The sequence below is a fragment of the Phyllobates terribilis genome, unplaced genomic scaffold (assembly GCF_046119375.1).
Source record: "Phyllobates terribilis strain yellow unplaced genomic scaffold, ASM4611937v1 Scaffold_8__6_contigs__length_399053987, whole genome shotgun sequence".
NCBI lineage: Eukaryota > Metazoa > Chordata > Amphibia > Anura > Dendrobatidae > Phyllobates > Phyllobates terribilis.
Genome location: NW_027362768.1, coordinates 385,090,165 through 385,104,365, shown reverse-complemented (window position 1 = coordinate 385,104,365; position 14,201 = coordinate 385,090,165). Strand labels below are relative to the sequence as shown.

Genomic DNA, 14,201 nt, shown 5'->3' with positions numbered 1-14,201 from the left:
CGGGATGTGGTCACCAGGTATGTGAGGGTTGGGGTCCAGAGGGCGGGATGTGGTCACCGAGTATGTGAGGGTCGGAGTCCAGAGGGTGGGATGTGTGTCACCGGGTATGTGAGGGTCGGGGTCCAGAGGGCATGATGTGTGTCACCAGGTATGTGAGGGACGGTTTCCAGAGGGCGGGATGTGGTCACCGGGTATGTGAAGGTTGGGGTCCAGTGGACGGGATGTGAGTCACCGGGTATGTGAGGGTCGGGGTCCAGAGGGCGGGATGTGCGTCACCAGGTATGTGAGGGTCGGGGTCCAGAGGGCGGGATGTGCGTCACCAGGTATGTGAGGGTCGGGGTCCAGAGGGCGGGATGTGCGTCACCAGGTATGTGAGGGTCGGGGTCCAGAGGGCAGGATGTGTGTCACCAGGTATGTGAGGGCCAGGGTCCAGAGGGCGGGATGTGTGTCACCAGGTATGTGAGGGCCAGGGTCCAGAGGGCAGGATGTGTGTCACCGGGTATGTGAGGGCCAGGGTCCAGAGGGCGGGATGAGTGTCACCGGGCATGTGAGGGCCAGGGTCCAGAGGGCGGGATGTGCGTCACCGGGTATGTGAGGGTCGGGGTCCAGAGGGCGGGATGTGTGTCACCGGGCATGTGAGGGCCAGGGTCCAGAGGGCGAGATGTGTGTCACCGGGCATGTGAGGGCCAGGGTCCAGAGGGCAGGATGTGTGTCACCGGGTATGTGAGGGTCGGGGTCCAGAGGGCGGGATGTGCGTCACCGGTTATGTGAGGGTCGGGGTCCAGAGGGCGTGATGTGCGTCACCGGGTATGCGAGGGTCAGTTTCCTGAGGGCGGGATGTGTGTCACCGGTTATGTGAGGGTCGGGGTCCAGAGGGCGGGATGTGCGTCACTGTGTATGTGAGGGTCGGGGTCCAGAGGGCGGGATGTGCGTCACCAGCTATGTGAGGGTTGGGGTCCAGAGGGCGGGATGTGTGTCACCGGGTATGTGAGGGTTGGTTTCCAGAGGGCGGGATGTGCATCACCGGGTATGTGAGGGTCGGGGTTCAGAGGGCGGGATGTGCGTCACTGGGTATGTGAGGGTTGGGGTCCAGAGGGCGGGATGTGCGTCACCAGGTATGTGAGGGGTGGGGTCCAGAGGGCGGCATGTGGTCACCGGATATGTGAGGGTCGGTTTCTAGAGGGCGGGATGTGGTCACCGGGTATGTGAGGGTCGGTTTCCAGAGGGCGGGATGTGGTCACCAGGTATGTGAGGGTTGGGGTCCAGAGGGCGGGATGTGGTCACCGAGTATGTGAGGGTCGGAGTCCAGAGGGTGGGATGTGTGTCACCGGGTATGTGAGGGTCGGGGTCCAGAGGGCATGATGTGTGTCACCAGGTATGTGAGGGACGGTTTCCAGAGGGCGGGATGTGGTCACCGGGTATGTGAAGGTTGGGGTCCAGTGGACGGGATGTGAGTCACCGGGTATGTGAGGGTCGGGGTCCAGAGGGTGGGATGTGCGTCACCGGGTATGTGAGGGTCGGGGTCCAGAGGGTGGGATATGCGTCACAAGGTATGTGAGGGTTGGGGTCCAGAGGGCGGGATGTGCGTCACCGGGTATGTGAGGGTCGGGGTCCAGAGGGCGGGATGTGCGTCACCGGGTATGTGAGGGTCGGTTTCCTGAGGGCGGGATGTGTGTCACCGGGTATGTGAGGGTCGGGGTCCAGAGGGCGGGATGTGCGTCACTGGGTATGTGAGGGTTGGGGTCCTGAGGGCGGGATGTGCGTCACCAGGTATGTGAGGGTCGGTTTCCAGAGGGCAGGATGTGCGTTACCGGGTATGTGAGGGTCGGGGTCCAGAGGGCGGGATGTGCGTCACCGGGTATGTGAGGGTCGGGGTTCAGAGGGTGGGATATGCGTCACCAGGTATGTGAGGGTCGGGGTCCAGAGGGCGGGATGTGCGTCACCGGGTATGTGAGGGTCGGGGTCCAGAGGGCGGGATGTGCGTCACCGGGTATGTGAGGGTCAGTTTCCTGAGGGCGAGATGTGCGTCACCAGGTATGTTAGGGTCAGGGTAAAGAGGGCAGGATGTGTGTCACCGGGTATGTGAGGGTCGGGGTCCAGAGGGCGGGATGTGTGTCACCGGGCATGTGAGGGCCAGGGTCCAGAGGGCGAGATGTGTGTCACCGGGCATGTGAGGGCCAGGGTCCAGAGGGCAGGATGTGTGTCACCGGGTATGTGAGGGCTGGGATTCTGAGGGCAGGATGTGTGTCACTGGGTATGTGAGGGTCGGGGTAAAGAGGGCAGCATGTGCGTCACTGGGTATGTGAGGGTCGGGGTCCAGAGGGCGGGATGTGTGTCACCAGGTATGTGAGGGTCAGGGTAAAGAGGGCAGGATGTGGTCACCAGGTATGTGAGGGCCAGGGTCCAGAGGGCGGGATGTGTGTCACCAGGTATGTGAGGGCCAGGGTCCAGAGGGCAGGATGTGTGTCACCGGGTATGTGAGGGCCAGGGTCCAGAGGGCGGGATGAGTGTCACCGGGCATGTGAGGGCCAGGGTCCAGAGGGCGGGATGTGCGTCACCGGGTATGTGAGGGTCGGGGTCCAGAGGGCGGGATGTGTGTCACCGGGCATGTGAGGGCCAGGGTCCAGAGGGCGAGATGTGTGTCACCGGGCATGTGAGGGCCAGGGTCCAGAGGGCAGGATGTGTGTCACCGGGTATGTGAGGGTCGGGGTCCAGAGGGCGGGATGTGCGTCACCGGTTATGTGAGGGTCGGGGTCCAGAGGGCGTGATGTGCGTCACCGGGTATGCGAGGGTCAGTTTCCTGAGGGCGGGATGTGTGTCACCGGTTATGTGAGGGTCGGGGTCCAGAGGGCGGGATGTGCGTCACTGTGTATGTGAGGGTCGGGGTCCAGAGGGCGGGATGTGCGTCACCAGGTATGTGAGGGTTGGGGTCCAGAGGGCGGGATGTGTGTCACCGGGTATGTGAGGGTTGGTTTCCAGAGGGCGGGATGTGCATCACCGGGTATGTGAGGGTCGGGGTTCAGAGGGCGGGATGTGCGTCACTGGGTATGTGAGGGTTGGGGTCCAGAGGGCGGGATGTGCGTCACCAGGTATGTGAGGGGTGGGGTCCAGAGGGCGGCATGTGGTCACCGGATATGTGAGGGTCGGTTTCTAGAGGGCGGGATGTGGTCACCGGGTATGTGAGGGTCGGTTTCCAGAGGGCGGGATGTGGTCACCAGGTATGTGAGGGTTGGGGTCCAGAGGGCGGGATGTGGTCACAGAGTATGTGAGGGTCGGAGTCCAGAGGGTGGGATGTGTGTCACCGGGTATGTGAGGGTCGGGGTCCAGAGGGCATGATGTGTGTCACCAGGTATGTGAGGGACGGTTTCCAGAGGGCGGGATGTGGTCACCGGGTATGTGAAGGTTGGGGTCCAGTGGACGGGATGTGAGTCACCGGGTATGTGAGGGTCGGGGTCCAGAGGGTGGGATGTGCGTCACCGGGTATGTGAGGGTCGGGGTCCAGAGGGTGGGATATGCGTCACCAGGTATGTGAGGGTTGGGGTCCAGAGGGCGGGATGTGCGTCACCGGGTATGTGAGGGTCGGGGTCCAGAGGGCGGGATGTGCGTCACCGGGTATGTGAGGGTCGGTTTCCTGAGGGCGGGATGTGTGTCACCGGGTATGTGAGGGTCGGGGTCCAGAGGGCGGGATGTGCGTCACTGGGTATGTGAGGGTTGGGGTCCTGAGGGCGGGATGTGCGTCACCAGGTATGTGAGGGTCGGTTTCCAGAGGGCAGGATGTGCGTTACCGGGTATGTGAGGGTCGGGGTCCAGAGGGCGGGATGTGCGTCACCGGGTATGTGAGGGTCGGGGTTCAGAGGGTGGGATATGCGTCACCAGGTATGTGAGGGTCGGGGTCCAGAGGGCGGGATGTGCGTCACCGGGTATGTGAGGGTCGGGGTCCAGAGGGCGGGATGTGCGTCACCGGGTATGTGAGGGTCAGTTTCCTGAGGGCGAGATGTGCGTCACCAGGTATGTTAGGGTCAGGGTAAAGAGGGCAGGATGTGTGTCACCGGGTATGTGAGGGTCGGGGTCCAGAGGGCGGGATGTGTGTCACCGGGCATGTGAGGGCCAGGGTCCAGAGGGCGAGATGTGTGTCACCGGGCATGTGAGGGCCAGGGTCCAGAGGGCAGGATGTGTGTCACCGGGTATGTGAGGGCTGGGATTCTGAGGGCAGGATGTGTGTCACTGGGTATGTGAGGGTCGGGGTAAAGAGGGCAGCATGTGCGTCACTGGGTATGTGAGGGTCGGGGTCCAGAGGGCGGGATGTGTGTCACCAGGTATGTGAGGGTCAGGGTAAAGAGGGCAGGATGTGGTCACCGGGTATGTGCGGGTCGGTTTCCAGAGGGCGGGATGTGGTCACCGGGTATGTGAGGGTTGGGGTCCAGTGGGAGAAATGTGTGTCACCAGGTATGTGAGGGTTGGTTTCCAGAGGGCGGGATGTGGTCACCGGGTATGTGAGGGTCGGGGTCCAGAGGGCGGGATGTGGTCACCAGGTATGTGAGGGTCGGTTTCCATAGGGCGGGATGTGGTCACCGGGTATGTGAGGGTTGGTTTCCAGAGGGCGGGATGTGGTCACCGGGTATGTGAGGGTTGGGGTCCAGAGGGCGGGATGTGGTCACCAGGTATGTGAGGGTTAGGGTCCAGAGGGCGGGATGTGGTCACCGGGTATGTGAGGGTCGGTTTCCAGAGGGCGGGATGTGGTCACCAGGTATGTGAGGGTTGGGGTCCAGAGGGCGGGATGTGGTCACCGGGTATGTGCGGCCTGGTGTCCAGAGGGCGGGATGTGATCACCAGGTATGTGAGGGTCGGGGTCCAGGGGGCGGGATGTGGTCACCGGGTATGTGAGGGTCGGTTTCCAGAGGGCGGGATGTGGTCACCGGGTATGTGAGGGTCGGTTTCCAGAGGGCGGGATGTGGTCACCGGGTATGTGAGGGTTGGTTTCCTGAGGGCGGGATGTGGTCACCGGGTATGTGAGGGTTGGTTTCCAGACGGCGGGATGTGGTCACCGGGTATGTGAGGGTCGGTTTCCAGAGGGCGGGATGTGGTCACCGGGTATGTGAGGGTTGGGGTCCAGAGGGTGGGATGTGGTCACCGGGTATGTGAGGGTCGGTTTCCAGAGGGCGGGATGTGGTCACCGGGTATGTGAGGGTTGGGGTCCAGAGGGCGGGATGTGGTCACCAGGTATGTGAGGGTCGGGGTCCAGAGGGCGGGATGTGCGTCACCGGGTATGTGAGGGTCGGTTTCCAGAGGGCAGAATGTGGTTACCGGGTATGTGAGGGTCGGTTTCCAGAGGGTGGGATATGCGTCACCAGGTATGTGAGGGTTGGGGTCCAGAGGGCGGGATGTGGTCACCAGGTATGTGAGGGTCGGTTTCCAGAGGGCAGGATGTGGTCACCGGGTATGTGAGGGTCGGTTTCCAGAGGGTGGGATATGCGTCACCAGGTATGTGAGGGTTGGGGTCCAGAGGGCGGGATGTGCGTCACCGGGTATGTGAGGGTCGGGGTCCAGAGGGCGGGATGTGCGTCACCGGGTATGTGAGGGTCGGGGTCCAGAGGGCGGGATGTGCGTCACCGGGTATGTGAGGGTCGGTTTCCAGAGGGCGGGATGTGGTCACCAGGTATGTGAGGGTTGGGGTCCAGAGGGCGGGATGTGGTCACCGAGTATGTGAGGGTCGGGGTCCAGAGGGTGGGATGTGTGTCACCGGGTATGTGAGGGTCGGGGTCCAGAGGGCATGATGTGTGTCACCAGGTATGTGAGGGTCGGTTTCCAGAGGGCGGGATGTGGTCACCGGGTATGTGAGGGTTGGGGTCCAGTGGACGGGATGTGAGTCACCGGGTATGTGAGCGTCGGGGTCCAGAGGGTGGTATGTGCGTCACCGGGTATGTGAGGGTCGGGGTCCAGAGGGTGGGATATGCGTCACCAGGTATGTGAGGGTTGGGGTCCAGAGGGCGGGATGTGTGTCACCGGGTATGTGAGGGTCGGGGTCCAGAGGGCGGGATGTGCGTCACTGGGTATGTGAGGGTTGGGGTCCTGAGGGCGGGATGTGTGTCACCAGGTATGTGAGGGTCGGTTTCCAGAGGGCAGGATGTGCGTCACCGGGTATGTGAGGGTCGGGGTCCACAGGGTGGGATATGCGTCACCAGGTATGTGAGGGTCGGGGTCCAGAGGGCGGGATGTGCGTCACCGGGTATGTGAGGGTCGGGGTCCAGAGGGCGGGATGTGCGTCACCGGGTATGTGAGGGTCAGTTTCCTGAGGGCGAGATGTGCGTCACCAGGTATGTTAGGGTCAGGGTAAAGAGGGCAGGATGTGTGTCACTGGGTATGTGAGGGTCGGGGTCCAGAGGGCGGGATGTGTGTCACCGGGTATGTGAGGGTCGGGGTCCAGAGGGCGGGATGTGCGTCACCGGGTATGTGAGGGTCGGGGTCCAGAGGGCGGGATGTGCGTCACCGGGTATGTGAGGGTCGGTTTCCAGAGGGCGGGATGTGGTCACCAGGTATGTGAGGGTTGGGGTCCAGAGGGCGGGATGTGGTCACCGAGTATGTGAGGGTCGGGGTCCAGAGGGTGGGATGTGTGTCACCGGGTATGTGCGAGCTGGTGTCCAGAGGGCGGGATGTGTGTCACCGGGCATGTGAGGGCCAGGGTCCAGAGGGCAGGATGTGTGTCACCGGGTATGTGAGGGCCAGGGTCCAGAGGGCGAGATGTGCGTCACCAGGTATGTTAGGGTCAGGGTAAAGAGGGCAGGATGTGTGTCACTGGGTATGTGAGGGTCGGGGTCCAGAGGGCGGGATGTGTGTCACCAGGTATGTGAGGGTCAGGGTAAAGAGGGCAGGATGTGGTCACCGGGTATGTGCGAGCTGGTGTCCAGAGGGCGGGATGTGTGTCACCGGGCATGTGAGGGCCAGGGTCCAGAGGGCAGGATGTGTGTCACCGGGCATGTGAGGGCCAGGGTCCAGAGGGCAGGATGTGTGTCACCGGGTATGTGAGGGCCAGTGTCCAGAGGGCAGGATGTGTGTCACCGGGTATGTGAGGGCCAGGGTCCAGAGGGTGGGATGTGTGTCACCGGGTATGTGAGGGCCAGGGTCCAGAGGGCAGGATGTGTGTCACCGGGTATGTGAGGGCCAGGGTCCAGAGGGCAGGATGTGTGTCACCGGGTATGTGAGGGCCAGGGTCCAGAAGGTGGGATGTGTGTCACCGGGTATGTGAGTGCCAGGGTCCAGAGGGCAGGATGTGTGTCACCGGGTATGTGAGGGCTGGGATTCTGAGGGCAGGATGTGTGTCACCGGGTATGTGAGGGCCAGGGTCCAGAGGGCGGGATGTGTGTCACCGGGTATGTGAGGGCTGGGATTCTGAGGGCAGGATGTGTGTCACCGGGTATGTGAGGGCCAGGGTCCAGAGGGCGGGATGTGTGTCACCGGGTATGTGAGGGTCGGGGTAAAGAGGGCGGGATGTGTGTCACCAGGTATGTGAGGGTCAGGGTAAAGAGGGCAGGATGTGGTCACCGGGTATGTGCGGGCTGGTATCCAGAGGGCGGGATGTGGTTACCGGGTATGTGAGGGTCGGTTTCCAGAGGGCGGGATGTGGTCACCGGGTATGTGAGGGTTGGTTTCCATAGGGCGGGATGTGGTCACCGGGTATGTGAGGGTCGGGGTCCAGTGGGAGAAATGTGTGTCACCAGGTATGTGAGGGTCGGTTTCCAGAGGGCGGGATGTGGTCACCGGGTATGTGAGGGTCGGGGTCCAGAGGGCGGGATGTGTGTCACCAGCTATGTGAGGGTCGGTTTCCAGAGGGCGGGATGTGGTCACCGGGTATGTGAGGGTTGGTTTCCAGAGGGCGGGATGTGATCACCAGGTATGTGAGGGTCGGTTTCCAGAGGGCGGGATGTGGTCACCGGGTATGTGAGGGTTGGTTTCCTGAGGGCGGGATGTGTGTCACCGGGTATGTGAGGGTTGGTTTCCAGAGGGCGGGATGTGGTCACCGGGTATGTGCGGCCTGGTGTCCAGAGGGCGGGATGTGATCACCAGGTATGTGAGGGTCGGTTTCCAGAGGGCGGGATGTGGTCACCGGGTATGTGAGGGTTGGTTTCCTGAGGGCGGGATGTGTGTCACCGGGTATGTGAGGGTTGGTTTCCAGAGGGCGGGATGTGGTCACCGGGTATGTGAGGGTTGGGGTCCAGAGGGCGGGATGTGGTCACCGGATATGTGAGGGTCGGTTTCCAGAGGGCGAGATGTGGTCACCGGGTATGTGAGGGTTGGGGTCCAGAGGGTGGGATGTGGTCACCAGGTATGTGAGGGTTGGTTTCCAGAGGGCGGGATGTGGTCACCAGGTATGTGAGGGTCGGTTTCCAGAGGGCAGGATGTGGTCACCGGGTATGTGAGGGCTGGGATTCTGAGGGCAGGATGTGTGTCACCGGGTATGTGAGGGCCAGGGTCCAGAGGGCGGGATGTGTGTCACCGGGTATGTGAGGGCTGGGATTCTGAGGGCAGGATGTGTGTCACCGGGTATGTGAGGGCTGGGATTCTGAGGGCAGGATGTGTGTCACCGGGTATGTGAGGGCCAGGGTCCAGAGGGCGGGATGTGTGTCACTGGGTATGTGAGGGTCGGGGTAAAGAGGGCAGCATGTGCGTCACTGGGTATGTGAGGGTCGGGGTCCAGAGGGCGGGATGTGTGTCACCGGGTATGTGAGGGCCAGGGTCCAGAGGGCGGGATGTGCGTCACCGGGTATGTGAGGGCTGGGATTCTGAGGGCAGGATGTGTGTCACCGGGTATGTGAGGGCCAGGGTCCAGAGGGCGGGATGTGTGTCACTGGGTATGTGAGGGTCGGGGTAAAGAGGGCAGCATGTGCGTCACTGGGTATGTGAGGGTCGGGGTCCAGAGGGCGGGATGTGTGTCACCGGGTATGTGAGGGCCAGGGTCCAGAGGGCGGGATGTGGTCACCGGGTATGTGAGGGTTGGGGTCCAGAGGGCGGGATGTGGTCACCAGGTATGTGAGGGTCGGTTTCCAGAGGGCGGGATGTGGTCACCAGGTATGTGAGGGTCGGTTTCCAGAGGGCAGGATGTGGTCACCGGGTATGTGAGGGTCGGTTTCCAGAGGGTGGGATATGCGTCGCCAGGTATGTGAGGGTTGGGGTCCAGAGGGCGGGATGTGCGTCATCGGGTATGTGAGGGTTGGGTTCCAGTGGGCGGGATGTGAGTCACCGGGTATGTGAGGGTCGGGGTCCAGAGGGTGGGATGTGCGTCACCAGGTATGTGAGGGTCGGGGTCCAGAGGGTGGGATATGCGTCACCGGGTATGTGAGGGTTGGGGTCCAGAGGGCGGGATGTGCGTCACTGGGTATGTGAGGGTCGGGGTCCAGAGGGCGGGATGTGCGTCACCGGGTATTTGAGGGTCGGGGTCCAGAGGGCGGGATGTGCGTCATCAGGTATGTGAGGGTCGGGGTCCAGAGGGCGGGATGTGCGTCACCGGGTATGTGAGGGTCGGGGTCCAGAGGGCGGGATGTGCGTCACCAGGTATGTGAGGGTCGGTTTCCTGAGGGCGGGATGTGCGTCACCAGGTATGTGAGGGTTGGGGTCCAGAGGGCGGGATGTGCGTCACCAGGTATGTGAGGGTCGGGGTCCAGAGGGCGGGATGTGCGTCACCAGGTATGTGAGGGTCGGGGTCCAGAGGGCGGGATGTGCGTCACCAGGTATGTGAGGGTCGGGGTCCAGAGGGCGGGATGTGCGTCACCAGGTATGTGAGGGTCGGGGTCCAGAGGGCGGGATGTGCGTCACCGGGTATGTGAGGGTCGGGGTCCAGAGGGCGGGATGTGCGTCACCGGGTATGTGAGGGTCGGGGTCCAGAGGGCGGGATGTGCGTCACCGGGTATGTGAGGGTCGGGGTCCAGAGGGCGGGATGTGTGTCACCGGGTATGTGAGGGTCGGTTTCCAGAGGGCGGGATGTGCGTCACCAGGTATGTGAGGGTCGGGGTCCAGAGGGCGGGATGTGTGTCACCGGGTATGTGAGGGCCAGGGTCCAGAGGGTGGGATGTGCGTCACCGGGTATGTGAGGGTCGGGGTCCAGAGGGCGGGATGTGCGTCACCGGGTATGTGAGGGTCGGGGTCCAGAGGGCGGGATGTGCGTCACCGGGTATGTGAGGGTCGGGGTTGGAAAGTTCTGCAGCTTCCAGTGATTTTTGTGCTTTAATTCTTCACTATTTTATAGATTCTCACTTGCTGTCAGTGAACGGAAATTATTCTATATATTCAAAGGCATAAAACCCTTTCTGGACTAAACTCTCTGTGAGCCGATCACAGCAGCAGCATGTTCTCCTGTGCTGAGGGTTTGTTACTCTGTACCAGTCTGCAGCTCAGGCTGTCCGCTCACAGAGGACTGTCTGGATATGACTGTAACAAACCCTCACCTGTGAGAAGCATTAGGCCTTCTCATTATACAGTGGCCACCTTGGCTCCGGACCCCCAGGGGCGCCGCACTGTCACCTGGGAGCTCAGCTGCTCGGAGGAAAGCTTGAACGTCGTCGTTATTTTCTTTGCTAAAATCTTGGCGTTGTTGAATCCGAAAGAATATAACGAGATCTCAGCGATCATGGCGTAATCCGGCACCATCATCGCCACCGGGCGGAAGAGGGCCTGCAAGAGAAACACGGGGTAAACTGGTGACACCGCCGCAGGCTGGTACTGGGGATGCTGGTGACACCGCCGCAGGCTGGTACTGGGGATGCTGGTGACACCGCCGCAGGCTGGTACTGGGGATGCTGGTGACACCGCCGCAGGCTGGTACTGGGGATGCTGGTGACACCGCCACGGACTGGTACTGGGGATGCTGGTGACACCGACACAGACTGGTACTGGGGATGCTGATGACACCGCCACAGACTGGTACTGGGGATGCTGGTGACACCGCCGCAGGCTGGTACTGGGGATGCTGGTGACACCGCCACGGACTGGTACTGGGGATACTGGTGACACCGCCACAGACTGGTACGGGGGATGCTGGTGACACCGCCACAGACTGGTACTGGGGATGCTGGTGACACCGCCACAGACTGGTACTGGGGATGCTGGTGACACCGACACAGACTGGTACTGGGGATACTGGTGACACCGCCACAGACTGGTACTGGGGATGCTGGTGACTCCGCCATAGACTGGTACTGGAGATACTGGTGACACCGCCACAGACTGGTACTGGGGATGCTGGTGACACCGCCACAGACTGGTACTGGGGATGCTGGTGACACCGACACAGACTGGTACTGGGGATGCTGGTGACTCCGCCATAGACTGGTACTAGAGATACTGGTGACACCGCCACAGACTGGTACTGGGGATGCTGGTGACTCCGACACAGACTGGTACGGGGGATGCTGGTGACACCGCCACAGACTGGTACGGGGGATGCTGATGACACCGCTACAGACTGGTACGGGGGATGCTGGTGACACCGCCACAGACTGGTACTGGGGATGCTGGTGACTCCGCCACAGACTGGTACTGGAGATACTGGTGACACCGCCACAGACTGGTACTGGGGATGCTGATGACACCGCCGCAAACTGGTACTGGGGATGCTGGTGACACCGACACAGACTGGTACTGGAGATGCTGGTGACACCGCCACAGGCTGGTACTGGGGATATTGGGGACACCGCCACAGGCTGGTACTGGGGATATTGGGGACACCGCCACAGGCTGGTACTGGGGATACTAGATACTGGTGAGAGTTACCTTCAGGTTATCCGGTAATTCTGTACGACCGGCGTAGCCAGGATTCATGGTGATGAACACAGCGCAGGTTGCCACTAGCGGGATCTCCACACCCTCGAACATGAAGCGATCCACCTGGTCAATAGATGAGAAGACGACAGCTGAATGGACGGCAGTGACCCCATCAGATGTAGACATTGCGCCTAAACTAAGCGATTTCCAAATTGCACCAGTCCTGCTGCTTAATAACTATAACTTCTAGCATGCTCCATGCTGGGAGTTGTGGTTTTGCACGGCTGGAGACCCCAGCTTGGGTCCTTACCCGCTGCTGCTGAGCCTTCTGGATTGTGGTGATCTGTTGGGCGACCACGGACAACACCTCAATGTCAATACGATTGAATTCGTCAAAGCACGCCCAGGCTCCGGAGCTGTACAGAGAGACGGACAGGAGCGCGTGGGAAAACCCGTAACATAAACCCGTCTGTGCCCCCCGGTGATGCGGGAATATGGGGTCTTCATCACACACCTGGCCAGGCCTTTGAAGAACTTGCCCATGGCCATGAAGTCCAACTGGTCGGAGCAGTTGAACACAACAGTCTGGATTGCGAGAGCTTTCCCCAGGTCTTTAGTGGTCTCCGTCTTTCCTGTGCCGGCGGGTCCAGCAGGGGCGCCCCCAAACTTTAAATGGAGGGCTCCTGTGAGTGTCAGGTAACATCTGCAATGACAGTGAGACGCCTCTCATTGCTCTGCCCTTGTGTACTCCCACATCTCCCGCATCACTGGGTAATCGCACCTGTCCGTCAGCGGTGTTATCACCAGACGCCCCGTGTTTCCGAGGTATTCGTAGCCGTACAGGAACTCGGCATTGACGGCTCTGACGTACAGGTCGTCCCGGCTCCAGTAATACCTGCAAGTCACAAGGAGGACTGTAGACATTTGTGCTGGAGTCATCGGCTGTGTGCGGCTCCACCATATTGATTTTTTATCTATCTGTCACCGTACCGGAGTTGGGATATCCACTCAAAATCATTGACGGAGTTGACGTTTTCCTCAATAAGGCGAGCGGCGACATCTTTGGCGTGGACCTCGATCACGATGAGGGCGGAGAGGATGGAGCGCTGCATGCGAGATAGTTTACCCCGGACCAAAGCGACGAGATCACTGAGCTGCGGACATTGAATACGGACAATGAAGATCCTGAACGTCACCCCAAAGGGTCAAAGAGTCGCGTCACTAACAGGAGAGGTCAGTGCATGCAGGGGTCCAGGTACTAGAGATGGCGCCGAGACGCTGTGGAGCATGGCGCTGGAATCATACACCATCATCTGCATGCTGTGCCATCTTCACCCCAGAATATCATCAGCTCCAGCGATAAGACACATACACTGGGTGTGCAACCAGCCTGAGACCACCATAGACCACCACACTGACCTGAGCCTCCAGCTGTGGGAAGAGCCTGGTGGACAGATCTCTGGCCTCTAGAGCCTCCGACACTTCCTTGGTCCAAAATGTCTGACATCCGGCTATGGTGACCTGACCCGGCCAGTTCATCACCCACTGTGAACGAGGAATCTGGAAATAAGAAGCCGAGAATAAGTCCAAGCTCGGCATGGAAACATGTAAGACCACCGGAGCCCTGGGCAGACTCGCCTCCGGATAGGCCTTTATGGATCGCTCTATGTAATCCCGCACGCTGGCCTTCATAACCTTCTCCACCTCCAGTAACCAGTCCTCCACGTTGCCCGTTGGGTAGATGGCTTTGGACAGCTGCACCTCCTCGCCCTCGGCGGAGTACATGTGGGTGATCTGTAGATCCGGTTGAAACAGCAGCTGGAATGAAGAAGAAAGGATCCGTAACCATAGAGGTTCCCTAACTGGACCGACCTGATGATCAGAGGGTGCGACTCCACGGGGAGAATTACTGGAAATGTTCAGCTGCATCAACAATGTATAAGGAACCATATTGTAGCTCCCCGATCTCACCCGGGCAATGTTCTCAAAGCATTTGCGTAGGTGCGGCTGCACGGCGGTGGGATCCTTGGTTTGGGACAGGATCTCCAGGAGTTCATCATCGGAAAGGAAGTAGAACCTGAAAAAGATGCAGATTTCAGCTTCACCTTCCAGCTAACACCAGGGGGAGATTAGCTGGAGTCGTGTGAAATGCTCAGAGCAGTGCCCAGCGGTTATACCTGGTGCCCAGTATCTCCACCTGGTGCCCAGCGGTTATACCTGGTGCCCAGCGGCTCTGCCTGATGCCCAGTATCTCCACCTGGTGCCCAGCGACTCCACTTGGTGCCCAGCAACTCCACCTGGTGCCCAACGGTTATACCTGGTGCCCAGCGACTCCACCTAGTGCCCAGTATCTCCACCTGGTGCCCAGCGGTTATATCTGGTGCCCAGCGGCTCCACCTGGTGCCCAGCGACTCCACCAGGTGCCCAGCGGCTCTACCTGGTGCCCAGCA

General features: G+C 60.8%; 1 protein-coding gene across 4 annotated transcripts in view; it reads right to left on the bottom strand.

The window, feature by feature from the left end:
• The window catches only part of DNAH1 (dynein axonemal heavy chain 1), a 124,072-nt gene that overhangs the window by 75,100 nt on the left and 34,771 nt on the right, over positions 1 to 14,201 (bottom strand). For all 4 annotated transcript variants that reach the window (XM_073645106.1, XM_073645105.1, XM_073645107.1 and 1 more), the window contains 9 exons: positions 13,723 to 13,828; positions 13,390 to 13,569; positions 13,171 to 13,311; positions 12,742 to 12,905; positions 12,533 to 12,646; positions 12,266 to 12,454; positions 12,062 to 12,167; positions 11,761 to 11,874; positions 10,513 to 10,662 (listed from right to left, as the gene is read on the bottom strand). In XM_073645106.1, coding sequence (XP_073501207.1) covers positions 10,513 to 10,662; positions 11,761 to 11,874; positions 12,062 to 12,167; positions 12,266 to 12,454; positions 12,533 to 12,646; positions 12,742 to 12,905; positions 13,171 to 13,311; positions 13,390 to 13,569; positions 13,723 to 13,828 — 1,264 coding nt within the window. The remainder of the gene's footprint in view (positions 1 to 10,512; positions 10,663 to 11,760; positions 11,875 to 12,061; positions 12,168 to 12,265; positions 12,455 to 12,532; positions 12,647 to 12,741; positions 12,906 to 13,170; positions 13,312 to 13,389; positions 13,570 to 13,722; positions 13,829 to 14,201) is intronic.